Below are 18833 nucleotides of genomic sequence, written 5' to 3' on the forward strand. Positions count from 1 at the left end.
CAATGACCCACCTGCAATTGCTCTTCACGTTTCTCCATAGTCTGCTGCATGTTCTCCAGTGTTCCTTCCAGCTTTAGTAAATCCTCCTGCATTGTGCTTGGCAGTCCACCTTCAATCTGCAACTGTTTAGCTTGGAAAATCTGCTGTTGCACATCTTGTCTCTTTGCACGGAGTCTCCTAGTCCTTTGCTAGAAGGATTCATCCAACAGGAATGATCAGACTTTTTAGTTCATTTGGGAAACTGGCACACTGAAACCACTTTCTGTGGTTTGCAATGGGTGTGCACTGAAATTAATAAACAGAGAAATAAACTGTGCAAGTATTACTTGAGTCACATATACTCATACAGTATATGACATGAATTCCAAAAGGTGTATGCACCTCCTGTGTCATAGAAATGGACGAGGGAGAGAGACAATATATGGCTATTCATCCAAAGAAATGTTTTAGAAAGAAGAAATAGCAACAGTCGAGCAACTGCAGCAGTACCCAAAAGTGTGTGCATTCCTCATGAGTGCCTTGAAGTATCTGCTTCTGTTCTGTATCCTTTGAAGAACATGTTGGAGCCTTGGACTGATTAAAGCAATATATCTGCTTGCTTTATAACACTATCAGAAACTCCTAAGACTATAGCCCCTTTCCTAACGTGCCTGACCCATTAGCAACCTTGCTATGCAAGTTTTGCCCAGTCAAATCTACTCTGTTCTTTGTTGAAGTATTTTTTCAACATAACAGGCTTTATACAAAAAGGGATAGAGTAGTGTGAGAACTCAGGGAGAATATAATTGTTCCTACTACCTATCCTATGATGAGTAAGGATTGCAGAATATTGAAAGAACAATATGAACCTTAACACATACAACAGCTTTTAAAACACCAAAGAGTTCAGATAAAATAGAGGCAAGAAATCATAGTGCCTGGTTATGACTCTTGCAAGCTTTGATAGAGAGAGCTACATGTATGCTGCTGGAGCTATGGAGCTATGGCTACATAGTTCAGCAATTACATACCTCCTGCCTTAAAGAAAAAAAAAATCAAATATGGACATATATGGAGAAATTGCCCTACCTGATGATGAAACAGTAGTTGCTGAGCTTGTAACAAACTTTCAGTATCCAGGATCTTTTCAGCCTCTGCTTGGGCTTCTTTAGAGTTGTTGATTAACTCTTCAATTGCGCTTTTAACTTCTTCTTTGTACTGAACACAGTCTCCAAGAGTGCCTAATGTCTTTTCAATCTACAGTTAATGATAACTTTATGTATTTCATGTTAAAAGACAAATTTATGTTGTAAGGACATGTATATAAGTGGACTACTTTTTGTAAAAAAATGAATTGTTTTACAAAAGACTTCCAATATTGTCTTTAAAAATTGTAAAGACTGAATTGTCTAAATTTTTATATCTCTAGAATTCTTAGTGTACACCTTTACCTTTACATTGGTGAGTGATTGTAGCCTTAAAATATGACTGTAGAGAGCTTTGTCTTGTTTAGACATACCATACTATACTATATTGACATAAGGTGGATAGCTGTCTAAATAGAGAGATAGTGCTAGGCACTGAAATAGGCTCCTCAGGGCAGTGGTCATGACACCAATCCTCCTGGAGTCCAAGCAGAGTTTGAACAACACTCTTAGACATACAGCTTAATTTTATGTATCCCTGTGTAGAACCAGGGGTTGGACTCTATGGTCATTGTTGACCATTTCCAACTTGGGATATTTTGTTCTGTTACATTTTTAGATTCAAAACAAGTTTAGATTCTAGTTCTTAATTTCTTGTAGTAGCTTCATGAACTTGTGTTCCAAAAAGCAAAAGTACTTTAATATATATACATTTATATATATATATATCTAAAAATAATAAGATATCTTATTTATTTATTGACATCACTTGGAAATCATAACATTGATTCTCCCCAACTTTCCAAACATACTTTTCTGATGATGGAAATTCAGAAAATTTTTATTAAATACATGGAACTTTTACATATTTCGAACACTTATGAGGTCTCCACAAGGACTGACATTAACAGTGAAATCCGAAACCTTTCTCTATACTGAACTATTTTTCAAATTGATTTTTTTTTTTTTTCTTACTGTGAAAACTGTAAAGTGGTAAGATCACTAAGATCCCACAAACCTCAAGAATTCAGTGAATTCTGAGAAGTTTTACTTCTTATTGACTAGAAACTTCCCATGATTTCAGCAGTTCCAGTATCTCATTACCATTCAGACCTCAGATATTTGTGGCCTTTTTCTGCAAATTCAGTGCATGCTTGAAATCTAATTGATTTGAAACCACCTCACAGTATTTCCTTTATTATTTCAGTATAAATGATACACAAATTAAGATTAAAAACAAGTTGTATATCCAACTGTTGATAGGTTTTCCCAATGTTAATTAAGAACTGATTTTAGAAAACTATTTTTTGCCTCTAAAAATACTGACATTTTGATTCTATCAATATTTTATTTTCTAGGACACATTCCAGTTCTGACCAAAAAATAAAAAGGATCTATTATAAAACTATTATAATACTGTTAGTATCTTTTGTCTGCTTGTCTCACAGCTTTGCTACCCAGACCATACAAATGTTTTTTGTTTATTTTTTTCATTGCTGAATGCTTCCAGTGTAATTAACATATATATACATATATACATATATATATATATACACACATATATATATATGTTATATGTGTATATATATATATGTATATATATGTTATATATCAGGAAACTTGTGAAGCCATGATCGATGTCATTTCACATGACACTGTAAATGGAGATTTTTTTGTGTTCCTCAATCTGTACCTCAGCCAGCAAATCCAGGAGTCCCTTGAAGTCACTGGAAAGTTTACACAGCTCATCCTCTGTTTTCTTGGCCTCCATATCAGTACATATTGATGTCAGAACAGCAAGTCTAGATTTCAGCCAGCTGTGATTTTCTCCTTGCTTGTTAATATGCTGCCTGATTTCCTGTGGAAGAATCAAAACATATTTTCTTCAAGTAAGTAAAATATATTAATGAGTTGCATTCATGGCATCAGTTCAAAGATTAGTGGTATAAACATACTATTTTTGTTCTTATCTTGAAACACTAAAAACGTAAAATTTTTCTGCTCACATACTCTATCTATTTTGTTCCAATCAGTGGCTAGTGTCTTGCATTTGCTCCACAGATTTTACAGAACTGTGTTCTATAAAATAGCAGTAGAATTATTTTTCCTCACAAACTAGCATTTTTACCTATAGAAAAAGGATAGATAGTTAATATGTATACATTTTTCATATATTGACCAAATTTCTTAGTTACGATTTAAATCTTAAATTTCTCAAACATAAACATCGTATGATATAAGGTTCTACATATTTCTTCTTCCATTTTAATATATATTTTTTCAATCTTTCCATCCAGTAGTTATTTTATATCTTTATATCAACGCTGGTAGCAGGTAAAGCTGTCAGCAGGTAAACTACATGAATAAATTAGACTCTTTGGAGCAGAAACACCCATTTAGCTAACCATCTTTCTGTTTTATCAAGCAATTTATTTTATTATAAATAAAAATAATTTTATTTCTCTACACAGTTGGCCTTTACAAACTGTTCATGACTTTCACACAAAGTTTTATGTTATGTGATATTCCTATTTTGGCTTCTAACGTGTGGAGAAAAAAAAAAAAAAAAAAAAAAAGTTAAGGTAGTTTGAAGGACTAGAAGCACTGAATCTTAAACCGTTCTACTATTTCTCTTACCATTCACCAATGCAAAAGTGAATGGTAGACTATCTCTGCCTCCCCTATTATACTACTGTAGAAGAGAAGTCTTATTATAGAAGTTTTCCCTAAATGTTCTGTAAATGTAGGGCAATAACTTGATCCTTCAAAAACACCCAGTCCAGAAATTTTGGCTTTTCTTTGCACTGCACTCTTAACTGTACATGCAGCAGAATGAGGGGTAAGTATTTAGTGTACTTGCTTCTATATTTTGAATGGTCTGAATATACTAGTAAAGGGACCTGCCATTCTCTGAATTTCTAGAATTAGGGACTTACACCATGATTTGCTGCACATGGAATTTTGTCCTGGGAATATTTTTAAGAATTCTAAAAATCAGCAGAACTTTATCCGTGGTTTCCACACTAAAACAATTGCAATGCTTCAGAGTACAGTTTTATTCAGAGACCCAGTATCAATGAGTGTAGTTTAGTTAGAATATAAGCTCACCCCCACAGATGATTTAAACTGCTCATATTTGGCAGTATCACTGACACTTTCCTTTATCTTCTTTAGTTCTCTTTCTGTTGATGAAATCCAATTTGCCAATTCAGAAAATCTGAAATAAAACATCACATAATGCATTCAGCTCTGGGGTCCCCAATATAAGAAGGACATGGGCCTATTAGAATGAGTCCAGAGGAGGGCCATGAGCATGATCAACAGGCTGGAGCACCTCTCCTATGAAAACAGATTGAGGGAGTTGGTGTTATTCAGCTTGGAGAAGGCTCCGGGAAGACCTTATATCAGCCTTCCAGTACCTAAAGGGCACCTACAGGAAAGCTGGAGATGGACTCTTCATCAAAGAGTGTAACAATAGGACTAGGGGTAATGGTTTTAAACTTAAAGAAGGTAGATTTAAATTAGACATTACAAATAAGTTCTTTACTCAGGGGGTGTTGAGGTACTAGAACAGGTTGCCCAGAGAAGTTGTGGATGCTCTGTCCCTGGAAGTGTTCAAGGCCTGGTTGGATGGGGCTTTGAGCAACCTGATCTAGTGGGAGGTATCCCTGCCCATGGAAGGGGGGAAGGAATTTTTAAGGTCCTTTACAATCCAAAATAGTCTGTGATTCTGTCATAATGCAAAGCAAGGAAAAAAGACAATGATTACCACTGTTAAATGGCAACCTCTTAAATTTAAGCTAATAATTATAAAACCTTCAAAGCCCCACTATTATTTGTAGAATCACTACATATAATTAGCTTGAAGTCAAGAACACAGATTTATCATTCTTTACATGGTACTGATCTACATGGTACTGATCTATAATGACATTTTGAGGAGTGATCACACATAATGCACTACCAGACCCCTCCAGGGTTTGGGCTAACACCTGTTTTTATAGCCCTTCCAGGTGTCTGAGTGCTCTGTTAGTTTTGCGTATGTGCTGTCTATCTGGGATTTCAGCTCCTTCAGGATTCGTTGGCTACTTTCCAACGTAGCCCTCACTGGATCAGAAACTGGAAGTTTTTGGCAGAGTTCCTCAATCCGTTGTAGTCTCTTCTCACACAGATGGTAAGATCCCTTGTCACCGAAGAACAGCTGATGGGAGAAAAAGCAGAAAATTCAATAATAATATAATTGGCAGAAATCACAAAGCATATCTATATCTTTGATGTAAACTGGTCATACATGATGCTACTAGGTCATACATGCTCCTACTAAGCTTTTAGGTATTAGCATGAAAGGATAAATTCCAAATGATTTTATTTATTATTTATTTATTAATGAAAGGTCCAAAGCATTGAATTGATTCAGTTGTGCACAGTGTTTGGTGGCTTGATTTGGTCAGATGTGTTTATCATTTGTATTCAGATGTATTTCTATACATGCCCACTTGGTGGTGTATAGTTCATACCATGTGTTCCTCAATCATCCTTTCTTTGCCTTCTCTGGTTAGCACCTTGTTCTGACGAACTAGTTCAGCTTTGCACTCCTCCACTGTGACCAGAAGCTTGTTTTTCTGCACTTCAATCTTCAAATGAATCAAATGATATGGAGCTTCTGTTTGAAGATCCTACATTCCCACAGGGGCAATAAACAAGCACAGAAATATAACAATACACCCATTAACCTCAGTGTGAAGTAACTGCAAATAAATTATCTAACAACTAATATAGAAAACAAGGCATCTTAGATGTTTTAGATCTAAGATGTCTTTTAGAAAGATGATAAAGACATATGTCTGTGGGATCCAAAATATGTATTTATAAGGCACATCTCAGAGAAATCTTGGCTCTTGACAAGATACTTGTACTTCCCCCCCCAAAAAAACCAAAAAATAATAGTGAACCTGTATTCACGCCTGCTTTCAGAGGTTCCTTTTTGCTGCCAGTGAGAACCCACTCATTCTTCATTCCAACTCTGACCTGAAACCTCTTTTGTAAGAGGCAAAAATTCTACAGCTTATGAGCAATGTTTGTTCAGTTGTCTGAGTTTGTTCTGTTTGTTCAGAGTTTTTAGCAGAAGACTCAATGTAAACTGATAGCCTGATTTCTTGCAAATTTGCTTTCCTAAGGTTGGGAAAGTAATTGCAGTCGTCCAATATCAGCATAAAGTAAGAAAAGCTAGCACTTACACTCAACAAATGTTCTTAACACAGGTATCATTATGCTTGTACACAGGGGAAGAAATTAAGGTTTCATAATTGTTTTCTCTCATTTCCTGAATTTTGACCACTTAAATTATCAGTGCTTTTTCAGGAGGGTATTTGTAGGTGTAGGTGTATCTAGTGTAGTAAAATACAGATTTTTCTCCAACTGTACAAGAAGTCAAAGACTACAACTATTTTATTTATTTATTTATTGTAATCTATATTCAGCAGAAACTTTCCCAAGTTAAGACTTAGAATGTCCAGAGAAATCATTCAATGTCACTAACCTTCCACTGCCGATGGAGTTTCCTTACAGCTTCCTGCAGGCTGTGTTGCTCTTGTTCAGGAAGGATGTCAGTAAGTTCATCACAAGCTTTCAGGAAGGCATTTAGGACTCTCTGATCCAACTGGTTAAAGAATTCCTGAGTTTGAAGTGAAAGGTGAAAAGTCAGATGACAAAACTGGTTATTGATATGATAACCTGCTAGCATGAAGTTTCTTAACATACACTGTAAGTTTCAATGTCACATCTGTTACATCAAAGAAGTAGAGTTTGAACTAAGGAAAACTTTGTTTATCTATTTATAGTCCAGCAAATTAATTTATTCTGGGGCACTCAGACAGTACAATGATATGGTGTTTTAACTAGAATAGCTTTTAAAGCCACACGTGTAAGTAATTGTTATAATACACAAACGAATATTCATTCCTCTGAAAACCCAGCAGTGGATGTCAAAACACAGATTAATGCTCTCACTCCAACCAGTTCTATAGGCAAAACCAACCTTCATGTCTAAGGGGTTCCTCTCTCCACACTTTCTGGTTGCTTACATTCACCAATAAGGGGGATGATTATTATATCTATATATTTTAACCTTTTTTTTTTTTTTTTTTTTTTCCAAATCTTAACATTGACCAGGTCTGTATCACTTCAAAATATGGAAGAAATCTAAGAAATCTATGTCAATTTTAAAATTAAATAGGTTTTTCATTTATATCAGAATCACACACAGAATCACAGAATTTCTAGGTTGGAAGAGACCTCAAGATCATCGAGTCCAACCTCTGACCTAACGCTAACAGTCCCCACTAAACCATATCCCTAAGCTCTACATCTAAACGTCTTTTAAAGACTTCCAGGGATGGTGACTCCACCACTTCCCTGGGCAGCCTGTTCCAATGCCTAACAACCCTTTTGGTAAAGAAGTTCTTCCTAACATCTAACCTAAAACTCCCCTGGCGCAACTTTAGCCCATTCCCCCTCATTCTGTCACCAGGCACGTGGGAGAACAGGCCAACCCCCACCTCGCTACAGTCTCCCTTGAGGTACCTATAGAGAGCGATAAGGTCGCCCCTGAGCCTCCTTTTCTCCAGGCTGAACAAGCCCAGCTCCCTCAGCCGCTCCTCGTAGGACTTGTTCTCCAGGCCCATGCACTTAAAGATTTCCATGAGGAAAATTAGAGAATGTACTCACACTATGCTTCCTGAGAAGTTCTTCAGGATTTCCTTTTTCTTTTAAGCAACAATTGGCAATCTGTATAACTTTCTCCAGTTCTGCTCTAGACTCCTCAAATTTCTTCATCAAACGGCTATTTGCTTCTATATTTTTTCTCCACTCACCAGCTTTCCTGATCATATTCTGAGTTATAAACAAAGAAAATTAGTTGGCACTTTTCCACAGCTTTTTATTTACTCTTTTACCATAATCTTACCTAAAAATGCATTTGATTGGTGTCACTCTTAAAAATACATTTCGTTCACAGCTGCTCCTCTTCTTCCTTTCATGTTCCCATTTTCCCTGTTTTTAATACCTATACAAAGACTCACCCTAATGTCATCCTTGATTCAATTAAAACTGGATAGTTATTCAATACAGATGTCTGTGATACTTGCAGAATGCCTAAGTCATTTGGCTAACATTTATTTCCCAAAGACTGCTTTCAAACGTAAAACAGTTGTTGTTTTGTTTAAATGTGTGTCATTGCATTTCTCATTTTATCAGACTACCAGTTTCTGCACCAACCCCTGATTAAAAAATGAGGGGAGGGGATAGGAGGGAATAGACAGATAAATATGGTTTAACCTATGGATCCAACAAGTTCCATGCTACAGATCTGACCTAGGGGTTTGAACAATAATCACTCTAGTAGGCCACATGTCAAACCATCTAAAAGGCTACTTAAAAGAGACTTATGTTTTTGTTGCTTAGTTTGTACTTCTCTTGTTTTGAAACCTTAGTCACACTCTTTATTATTTTGCCTTGCATTCTGTCCTGGTGCACTGCATCAACCAGCAGTTACAATCCATAAACAAATAATAAATATTAACAGGACAAATGAACAGTTCACCAGTTCAGCTGCACCAAGGTAATTCCAACACTGTGTACTAACCACACACTTTACTATCCTTGCTGATTACTAACCCCAGTGTAAAAGAATTACAATAGTTTTACCCAGTGAGCTAATCAAATCCGTAGCTGTCAGTTTAAACATCTTGCTAAGCCTTTTTAAAGGTTCCAGATAAATTTGTGTAAAATAATAAAATCATATAGGAATGTAGTCTTTACATGAGAAAAGACAAATTTTCAGATCCATAAATATTTTAAGCCCAGAGATAAATCACTGTCCATCCTTATAGAACCAGAATAATTTATGTTTAAACATGGTAAATTTATCAAGAAAATTGTATCTGCCTCTGTAAACACAAACATAACTTAGATGATTTCTAAATGGTAAATCAAAAACTATAGATCTTTAAGTAGAACACACAAAATACAATATAAATTTTGAAATCCACCTCTCAGGTACAACTCTTTACTGACAGATGATTGTCTGCAGGTTGAAATTCAGTTTAGATAGCCTTATACAACAATACATTACAACAATTACAACAATAATTGCCTGAAAATAAATCTAACAGCACCCAGCATCTGGAGATCACCCAAGAAAATGTTTGAGTTCGTGACAGGCTGGGACTAAGTAGCCCTGAAAATATCAATATTACTAATAACATAGTAATGTTCTAATAATTCTAATAATAATGTTCTAATAATTCTAATAAGAATTCTAAAACTAAAGTGGATTGTAGCCCTAACTGCATTTTTACATTAACAAATGTAAATTCTGACTTTATCTTCATGATCCACTGCATTTTCTGGTGAAAAACAAAGCTCCAGACCAATAGCAGCAATTGCAAATCTTTCTGTCTTCAATGCTTTATGTTAAAGTGAATGTGTGGGAATATAGGAGTAAATAATTAGCCAAGATAAGAAAGTCAGGAGAAAAAAAAAAGGCGCAGAGCTAGTGGGTCGATTCTCAATTGCTTGTTTCAAAGGAGCCTGAGACATGTGAAAATTCTCCTTAAATCCCAGGTTTCTCAAAAGGCCTGAGGCAGGCTAACCTTTGAATAACTGCATGGAGAAGATGACCCTTATTCCCCTGACCACTTGTTACCTATAGAGCTACATAGCAATTAAATGGAGATATAGCAGGATGAGTCAGCTGCATATTAAGAAGACTTCAAAAATATGCACCAAGGTTTTACATAAGTACCTGAAAAGTAATCTGAACTTGTGTGACTTTCTTCTGAAATGTTGACTGATGGAAATGCTGCAACGCTTCACTAGAAGCCACGCACTGCAGGATACTCTGACTATTTCTCTCAATGAGGGACAAAGCTTTCTTGCAGTTTTCTTGATAAGCTACCAAATCCTGAAAGAAAGAAACATATATCCACCCTGGCCAGGAATAAAGGAGAGAAAAGTTTGGCAAAATAACAGGATGATATTTTTTACAAGAAGAATAGAAGGGACAAAGTCAAAGCACCTCGAAAAAAAAAAAAAAAGCCTACAGAAAATGTTAGATGGAATGAAAAATAGAGTTCTAGCTATATGTAAAATAAACAAACAAAACAAAACAAAAAATAAAATAAAATAAACATCAACAACAACAAACAGACATGTGCCAAAGCTAGCTTGGATAGCTTAGTAGAATACAGGTCAATGCATAAATCTGTGATTTGATTTTACATGATGTCTGTATTTATATTACAATTATAATTTTACAGTGAAAATAGACATCAGAATGACAACTCTCAACAGCAGACTGATCTTGCCTTTCAACAAATTAACCTTTCCTGTCAGTAGCCTTCATATAAATGAGAAGATTTAAGTTCCTTGATGGCAAACAACCGCAGAAGAAACATGAAATTTTATGACGACATTCTGAGATTCTGAGTCTGGGCAACATCAGGAAAGAGGAAAAGAGTACTCAGACTGCTTCTTAACCAGAAGACTGCATTGTTCATGTACAGAAGAGGGCTGTTATGATTGAACAGTCGAACTCACTAGGTCATTTTTTTTTTGCCCAAGTACAATCAAAGCTTGAAGTCACTGGAAAAGAAGACTCTTCTCGTTGACAATCTCTTCACATTGCAGGCTTGAAATATTTTTTACGTATGTATACATAAAGCACACTAATGTAAACATATAATACACAGCACATATAATATTATACATTATGTAATATATATAATGTTATATAAAGCAAATATATATAAATGTAAATATCATATTTACATTTCTAACATTTCAGTCCTATTTTCACAACAAAGATCTCATATTTGCATCTTGAATTGAGAAACCATGGGTTCTAGTATTTTTATAAACTTACTTGAGCTTTTTGCTTAAGAAGTATTGTAGGTTGTTTTTCAGGATCCTGAATAGAAATTATTTCATTGACTTTTTCAAGAGATTCATAGAAATTTGTTATTTGTTTCTCCAGTTCTTCCAGTGGAGACAGCAGATGCTGACTTTCATATAGCAGGGCACAGGAATATTCCTTAACCTTTGGTCATTGTAAAGAAAAATAATTGTTAAAAAGGTAATAAAATTCAATAAATAGTAACTTCATTTACATGTAATTTATATAGTTGGTAACTGTCTCTTTTAAGATCAATCCCAGTACTGCATTACTTTAAAAATAAATAAAATAAAATAAAATAAAATAAAATAAAATAAAATAAAATAAAATAAAATAAAATAAAATAAAATAAAATAAAATAAAATAAATTTAAAGATGGTAGTCTTGAGGTAAGAAGTAATATTTTCTCTTCCATTAATTCACTCCATTGTTACTACAGACATTCATTTGCTCAAATGCATATCCCTGGGTGTTTCTTTGTTTGTTTCTTTCTTTCTTCTCGTGCAGCTTACTGGTTACTAGTTCAGCAGTCAACACCATGTATAGTAGAAAAATGTATTCTGCAACCTTGCTTATCTGCTCTTTGATCCTTGTCAAAGTTGCAAGCATTTCATGTACTTCCTCTTGGGAAACTTCTTTTGTAACAAGTTGTGCTGTTCTTGTGACCATTTTGTACTGAGCTTCCATGGCAGGTAATTTCTGTTTAATATTCTGTAACAAATGTTTCAAGAAAATTTTCAACAATAGCATTCATGGGAGATACAAGCATATTACCAAGTGATGTGAGATATACATTCCAATTTTTGTCCTGGCTGAATTTGTGAGGCTTGAATCGTAATTCAAATGCATGCAAACTGTGCCAAAGGGTATCAAATCAGCTCACCTGGATGTGATTTGAAACTAAACAGAAAGAAATATCCAGATGGACAGTGTTCTGGAAATGTATTCTAGAAATACCACTCATAGAACACAAGGATTTAGATTCGCCATAGGAGAAACTATACAAAAGTAACACTAGTGAAGAAGAGTAATAATGGAAACGCATACTAATATATTTTTGTGCTTTATCCTCAGAATTAAATAGTTACACACCTTTCTTTTATAAAAGGAAAAGAAAAGAATGGAATGAAGACACTTACTTCTAAGTCTTGTACAAACATCTTGACATCTAGGAAGGAAACTTCTACAGGTGCTGAGAATTTTCTATTGCTTTCATCAACAAAGGCTGTCAAACTGGCAACACCATCCAGGTATTCCTTCTGCATTTTGTCTAGTTCATCTGCTCGAGCATACTAAAGAAATGTAAAGTAAAAAGAAAGAAAGAAAGAAACAAACTTATCCAAAGGACATACGTGGCTACTAAATAATTACTTGAGAAAATTAGCATGTTTTCTGAGCAGTTTGATAGAAAAATTTTATTCAATAGAATATAAAGTAATGGAAAATATTGTAAGGGTTTGATTTATTTTCAGCAATGCTGATGCTAAGGAGAACTTTCAAACTAGAGTTCAGCCTTTTTTTTTTAAGGTTTGGATTTTTCCAAGAACTCCAAACTCTCATTGGTTTCTAACCTAGAATCAATGTCTATTAATTTCTTATTACCTACAGTGCCAATTTTGAAAGTTCAGCAACAAGAAATAATACAAAAAGCCTAGAAAAGCTGAGAAAGAAGGGAAAGTCCAGTAAAAACTGCTGACTGGAAGGAGGGAGAACAAGGAAGAAAGCACTCTATAATGGAAGTACAGACAGGCTATGCTTTCACATGTGAAAGACATAAGACAAGAAACACATTTCTCTAGGCATTACACTTCCACAATGAATCACCCTAAATATTATTAACAAATAAAACTCGAGAACATTCTAGTTTGGAAAAGTTACAATAAAAAATCTGTGCACTTTTCTATTTAACTTGACTGCAGTGGAACTAATCATGCCAATTTAAAAAGGAGATTCAACATCTTCAAACAGGCAATTGCCAATTGAAAGCTGCTGAAAGGGAAAAATACCATTAGATGTATATTGATAATAAGCAAAAATATTTTCTGTTGTGAAAACATTTCACAATAAGGTGTGAAACATTTGTGCATAATTTTATCCTCTCTTGTGCCTTTTAATAAGAACATAAAAACAACATTTATTTTCCAAACAGTTTGTCGTGGTTTAACCCGGCTGGCAGCTAAACACCACGCAGCCGTTCGCTCACCCTCCCCCCTCCCTCTCTGGGACGGGGGAGAGAAATGGAAAGTGAAGCCCGTGAGTTGAGATAAAGACAGTTTAATAAGACAGGAAAAAAAAAAAAAAAAAAAAAAAAAAAAAATAATAATAATACAATGATGATAGTACTACTACTAATAATATGTACAAACAAGTGATGCACAATGCAATTGCTCACCACCCGCTGACCGATGCCCAGCTTAACCCCGAGCAGTCCGGCCCCCTCCCCCGGCTAGCCACCCCTATATATTGTTTAGCATGACATCAGATGGTATGGAATACCCCTTTGGCTAGTTTGGGTCACCTGTCCTGGGTCTGTCCCCTCCCAGCTCTTACTGCACCCCCAGCCTGCCTGTTGGCAGGACAGAGCAAAAGGCTGAGGTGTCCTTGGCTTGGTATAAGCACTGCTCTGCAACAATTAAAACATCGGGGTGTTATCAGCACTCTTCTCATCCTAAGCCAAAACACAGCATTCCACCAGCTACTAGGAAGAAAATTAATTCTGTTCTAACTGAAACCAGGACACAGTTGAATCTCTTTTATGAGACAGATTTGTATTTCTAGTTTTAGTTTTTAAATTTGCTATATCTACCTCCTGGTTCATGAGATGGAACTAATGTCTGACTGATTTGGGGAAAACATTTAGCTAACTAATTTGCATTGCACCTGCTTATGGTTGTAGTACAGTAATTGAACACAACTTCCATTAAAGGGTAATAAAAACATGCACTTTCAACATTTTCCCTATTTAGTTTTACAGACCTTGCAATAACAATGGCTATGTAAAACCAATCATTTTCTTAAAAGAAAGTAGAAGTTATGCATGAATAACAAACACTGTATTATGATAGTAAAGAAAAAAATACAGGCTACACCAGCTGAATATATCTAAAAATAAAAACAACATTTTTTATAACCCAAAAGATAAACAAGACAAATGCCCCAACTGCACTAAACTACTGACAGGGTTTAATTTCATATTTAAATAATTATGAAAAGTTAGGCACATTAGTAAGCTGTTGTATAGTCCTGCTAGTGGGGCAAATCTGTCTTGCTGGCATGGAAATTACAAAGTAAACATTTAAATGTAACAACTGCAAAACCACATACTTGTTTAACTTGCATAAACAACTCTCTCCATCTTCCATTTAGTAGCAGAAGTTGCTGTTTAAGGTCTCTAGAAATGGCCTCATCACATGTTTCAATCAGAAAATTACCAGCATCATTCATGGCTGTATGCTGTTGGATCCAATGAGGTAAGTGCCGGAAAAAATCCTGAATTAAAAAATAAAAGCAAATTCTTAAACCTTTGCAAATAACATTTACCTTAAAACAATAAACTAAACATTAGCCACCCATTAATGGTTTGATAAAACATTTTGAACAATCATTCTCTAAAACACTTTTTATTGGATATGCTGTAATAGAATTTTGAACTGTTTGAAAACAGCCTACTATATTAAAAATTGGTACTAGTTTACTCGTAGCTCATTTTACTGTGGTGAGTAGCTTCAGTTGAACTAATGAAACTCCTTCTTAAGAGAAAGTATTTGGTCAGTAACTAAAAACACTGTTAGAATAAAATTTCTGATCTGAGAAAACTGATTCTTCACTACTGATTCCTCTTATCTCAGAGAAGGTGAGAGGTTAAGTGAAAAGGGTAGCTGTGACTGATTTCTTTCCCCCATCCTACTAAGACAGCCTAAATAGCCCTCCCATTGTACATCTTGTAGGAGGGTACACATACATAAATTGGCAGGGAAGGCAAAGACCAACCTTCCTTCCTTCTCCCCTTCCTTTTTGCTCTGCAAGAGAATGGGCTGTTATCTGTTATCTAAGGATGGGAGTTACTTAAGACAGGTATCTCCAGGCAATATGGTCATAGCTATAACAGCGAACTAAACATTACTTGATCACTGTACCATGATTATCCCCATTATTTAACATGTTCTCTCATATGGCTTTGGCTTCTGCCAGCTGCCCTTCTCCTGAACAGTATGCAATTCATTGGAGAGCACAGGGCAAGTGCTGTTCCAAATAGACTGAATCAAAGAGGACACTTTCTTTACGTGGAGAAATAGAGTAGCCACAAGCTTGCAAGCTGAACCATGCCACTTGGTCCTCAAGACCAAGGAAGAGGCACTGACTCATTTTATTACTGGCTCTCAATCTAGAATTCCAAGACTGCTTATCTGATAGTGACAGTGCTATGCCATCCCTTGCTTAGGGGCAGATGTGAAAAAGCCCAACTGTAATGCCAGTCATCTCAAGTTTTGGAGCTACAGTTCTTGTCAGAATGTATCCACATGTAAAAACACTTCTGATACAATTACATTTTTGATACAACCAAAGAGAAAATTTTAAATGGATATATACTGCTTAAAATTGTTGAAGAAAGAGTAGAACAACAAAGTGTTTTAAATCCTCAGAGGTGAGATCAGTACAGATACTCTGTACTGCTGTATCAGTGAATAATCATCATTCTTTAGTAAGCTAAATGTGCAGTTTGAATCTTCTATATGTTGCAGAGCACAGCCTTTGCTTTGTCCATAGACTGTCCTTTGTGATCACAGCCAAAACTAATTAAATCTACCAAATCTGGCACTGTCCAGTTCTCCTTATTAGGAGACAGGAAAACTGTCCTGGTCAGCCTTATTAGAGGTCAAGAAGGAATGAGAAGATGTAGCAAACTACTCAAGTCCTTGAATCTATCAGTGAATCCACTAAAAAGTTCCAGCCTGAACCTCTCTCTCTCATATGATATTTTTAAAAACAACCTAAAGAAATGCAAAAGTATATAACATATTTCATAATTTACAAAATAGATAAATATAGATGGCATTAATTCTTACCTTTTTAGAAGGTTCAGGCTGATTAAGCATTTTTTCAGCATCCTCCAACCAGGCTTGCAGACCTGCCACAGTGCTGCTGTATCTGTCCCAATTAGCAATTACTTCTTCCAACATGCTTCTTACACTTCTCACTTCTACTGAGAGGTTCCTCCACTGTGCTGTTGTTTCATTCATGAATTTCATCACATTCTCAACTTCTTCCACTGACATGCAGAAATGAAATCAATTATTTAAGTTTATTATTAAGCTTTTGTGAAGCTTAATTTTATTCTACGTTTATCCATTCTCATCAGGGAATTATATTTTGCTAAAACTGCTGTTTCAGAAGGCTTATACACATACGCTCAGTTGATAGCCCAAATTTTAGTGCAAAATTATTACTGAAAAATGAGCTACGTGAATTAAAGACAGAGGAAAGTACATAAAATTAGTGCCATATTTGCATAGAAACACCGCATATTCAGTGTGATGTTTATTTCTAATCTGTAATAAAAGAAATCAAGAGAGAAAATTAATTTAAAAATAAAGTAGCAGAGATGTGTAATGTAAAAACAAATTATGTCTGTATACAAAACTACTGAATGAAATGGAACTTCCTTCTACTGACTTTAAAACAAAATGCTGCTATTTTTTTTGCCTTTTACTTTTTACTTTTTAATATTTTCTACACTGCAAGAAAGATATGTGTCCTTATTCCAGAAGGGAAAAAAAAAAAAATAAAAAGAGATATGAAAAAGAATCCATATAAATCCTGAGACTTCACAGAATACACAGAATTTGCTACTCGATTTTTAATACTATTGAGTAAATCTATTAATTTTTATTCTTTGCAAGAATATCCTGTCAGTAAAATTTGAGTATCACCATCAATTTTAAATTTCACAACAAAGGTGTCCATTTTCTCTGCAAATATGCTAACCATTTTAATAACTGCAACAATCTTCCACAGATGTTACTGTGTTATTATCTCAGCAGAGACTAAAGTGATATCATGTCTACCTAGGTCGAATATTGCCCTCATACATTCTCACTGAACCAAGCAGAGCTGTTCAGAAATTACAGGAGGTACTGGTTCAATCAGCTACGCAGTTTTCTCATGTACACCCATACTTGTGCTATCATTTGGGCTCCCCTTATACCTTTTCACAGCTGATGAAAAATCTTAAATCAGGGGATACTTTTGCTACTGTGACAACTTCAAGATCAGCTCTCTGGCTGTGTTTTTCTAGTAAATGAAATCTTTCCAGTGAGTGTTCCCAGGCACCAGAATGTGATTTTCCCTACTGATAATTGGTTCTCTGGCACACTACTGGGCTCAGATCACCAATATTCAAAGAATCTATAAATTAGGATGGACCATGGACTTCTCCCAGGAGGAAGTCTGAACAAGACAACGCCGATCTGGACATTCAGAAAGTTGGAAAGCAGGAGGGCAGGCTACTGTCTACCAGCTGGCCTCATGCTAGAGAAAATGGAAAATTGCTACAAGAGGCTGTCACCTCTCTGGTGGACTGCAGCTGCTATACAGCTCTATGCTCTGAAGAAACAAATAGAAGGCTACATTTTTTATAAGTTATTTATGTTTAAATAGATTAAAATGGCATCCCCACAACAACAACAGAAACATAGGCATTTACCTGAGCCATTTGCTTTGGCATACACTTCAGCTGCTCTTTTCAAGATCTGGTATGTAACTTCATATTGCTCGAAGAACTTACTATTTTCAATAACAGACTGAAAGGAAAAAAAAATGCAGAGAAAATAAAGATAGATATTAAAAATACATTCCTTGAAATCACACCAGGACAGCAATGACATCTCTTAACTTCATTCTTCTATTCATTTATAAAATAGTATATAAATTTCATCTTTTAAAATTAATGGTACAGCAGAGTATCTCCTCAAACTTCAGTTTATTAACTTTGCATATGGAAAAAAGTATTTAATATGTTCTTTGTTAATCTGCTAGTTGATCACTTGCTGAAAGTCCTAGCATATGTTACATTGAATACTTCACTCAGAGGATGGTGAGGCACCAGAACAGGTTACCCAGAGAGGCTGAGGACGCCCCATCCCTGGAGGTGTTCAAGACCAGGTTAGATGAGGCCCTGAGCTATCTGATCTTCTGATCATTATCATCTATCTGATCTTCTGCCTATAGCACGGGGGTTGGAACTAGATGGTCTTTGAAGACCATCCAACCCAAGCCTTTCTATATATTCTATGAATATACAGAAAGTGAACAAATAAACATTATGTTTATTTGTTGTGGAACCATTTTAATTAATAATTTTAATTAATAAAAACTTCTTCCCTATAAGAAGGTTACTACAAAAATCAAATCTAGTTAAGCATTAAAAATGGTTACTGTATTAGTCCTTTACAGAAAGACAGATTTCAGTTCAAGAGTTGAAATACATTTGACTGATCCTTCAGTTTTCTTTTACCTTCTTTGCAAATGGTACAAATATAGTTAAGGAAATATATATATGTTTTCATAGTGAAAAAAAAAATAAAATGTGCAAATCACTTTTCCAAAGTGAAAAATGGTCCTTTTTCTTTGTGAGTGGTGTTTCCAATATGTAATGTGTTACAATGCAATTAATAATTTATATGGAAATATTTTGGTCACAAAGTGATGCCTCTTTATTTCTGCCAAATGGCTTTTTTTTTTTTTTTTAATGTCTTTCA

General features: G+C 35.2%; 1 protein-coding gene across 13 annotated transcripts in view; it reads right to left on the minus strand.

Annotated features, from left to right (window-relative positions):
- Positions 1 to 18833, minus strand: part of SYNE1 (spectrin repeat containing nuclear envelope protein 1) — a 306198-nt gene that overhangs the window by 202224 nt on the left and 85141 nt on the right. For all 13 annotated transcript variants that reach the window (XM_082757645.1, XM_082757640.1, XM_082757651.1 and 10 more), the window contains 15 exons: positions 17780 to 17876; positions 16143 to 16345; positions 14401 to 14565; positions 12216 to 12368; positions 11644 to 11787; positions 11047 to 11220; positions 9928 to 10086; positions 7851 to 8015; positions 6664 to 6798; positions 5642 to 5800; positions 5117 to 5325; positions 4233 to 4341; positions 2818 to 2982; positions 1069 to 1236; positions 12 to 188 (listed from right to left, as the gene is read on the minus strand). In XM_082757645.1, the coding sequence (XP_082613771.1) occupies positions 12 to 188; positions 1069 to 1236; positions 2818 to 2982; positions 4233 to 4341; positions 5117 to 5325; positions 5642 to 5800; positions 6664 to 6798; positions 7851 to 8015; positions 9928 to 10086; positions 11047 to 11220; positions 11644 to 11787; positions 12216 to 12368; positions 14401 to 14565; positions 16143 to 16345; positions 17780 to 17876 (2382 nt within the window). The remainder of the gene's footprint in view (positions 1 to 11; positions 189 to 1068; positions 1237 to 2817; positions 2983 to 4232; positions 4342 to 5116; positions 5326 to 5641; positions 5801 to 6663; positions 6799 to 7850; positions 8016 to 9927; positions 10087 to 11046; positions 11221 to 11643; positions 11788 to 12215; positions 12369 to 14400; positions 14566 to 16142; positions 16346 to 17779; positions 17877 to 18833) is intronic.

Source organism: Aythya marila, assembly GCF_965140915.1.
Source record: "Aythya marila genome assembly, chromosome: 3".
Classification (NCBI taxonomy): Eukaryota; Metazoa; Chordata; class Aves; order Anseriformes; family Anatidae; genus Aythya; species Aythya marila.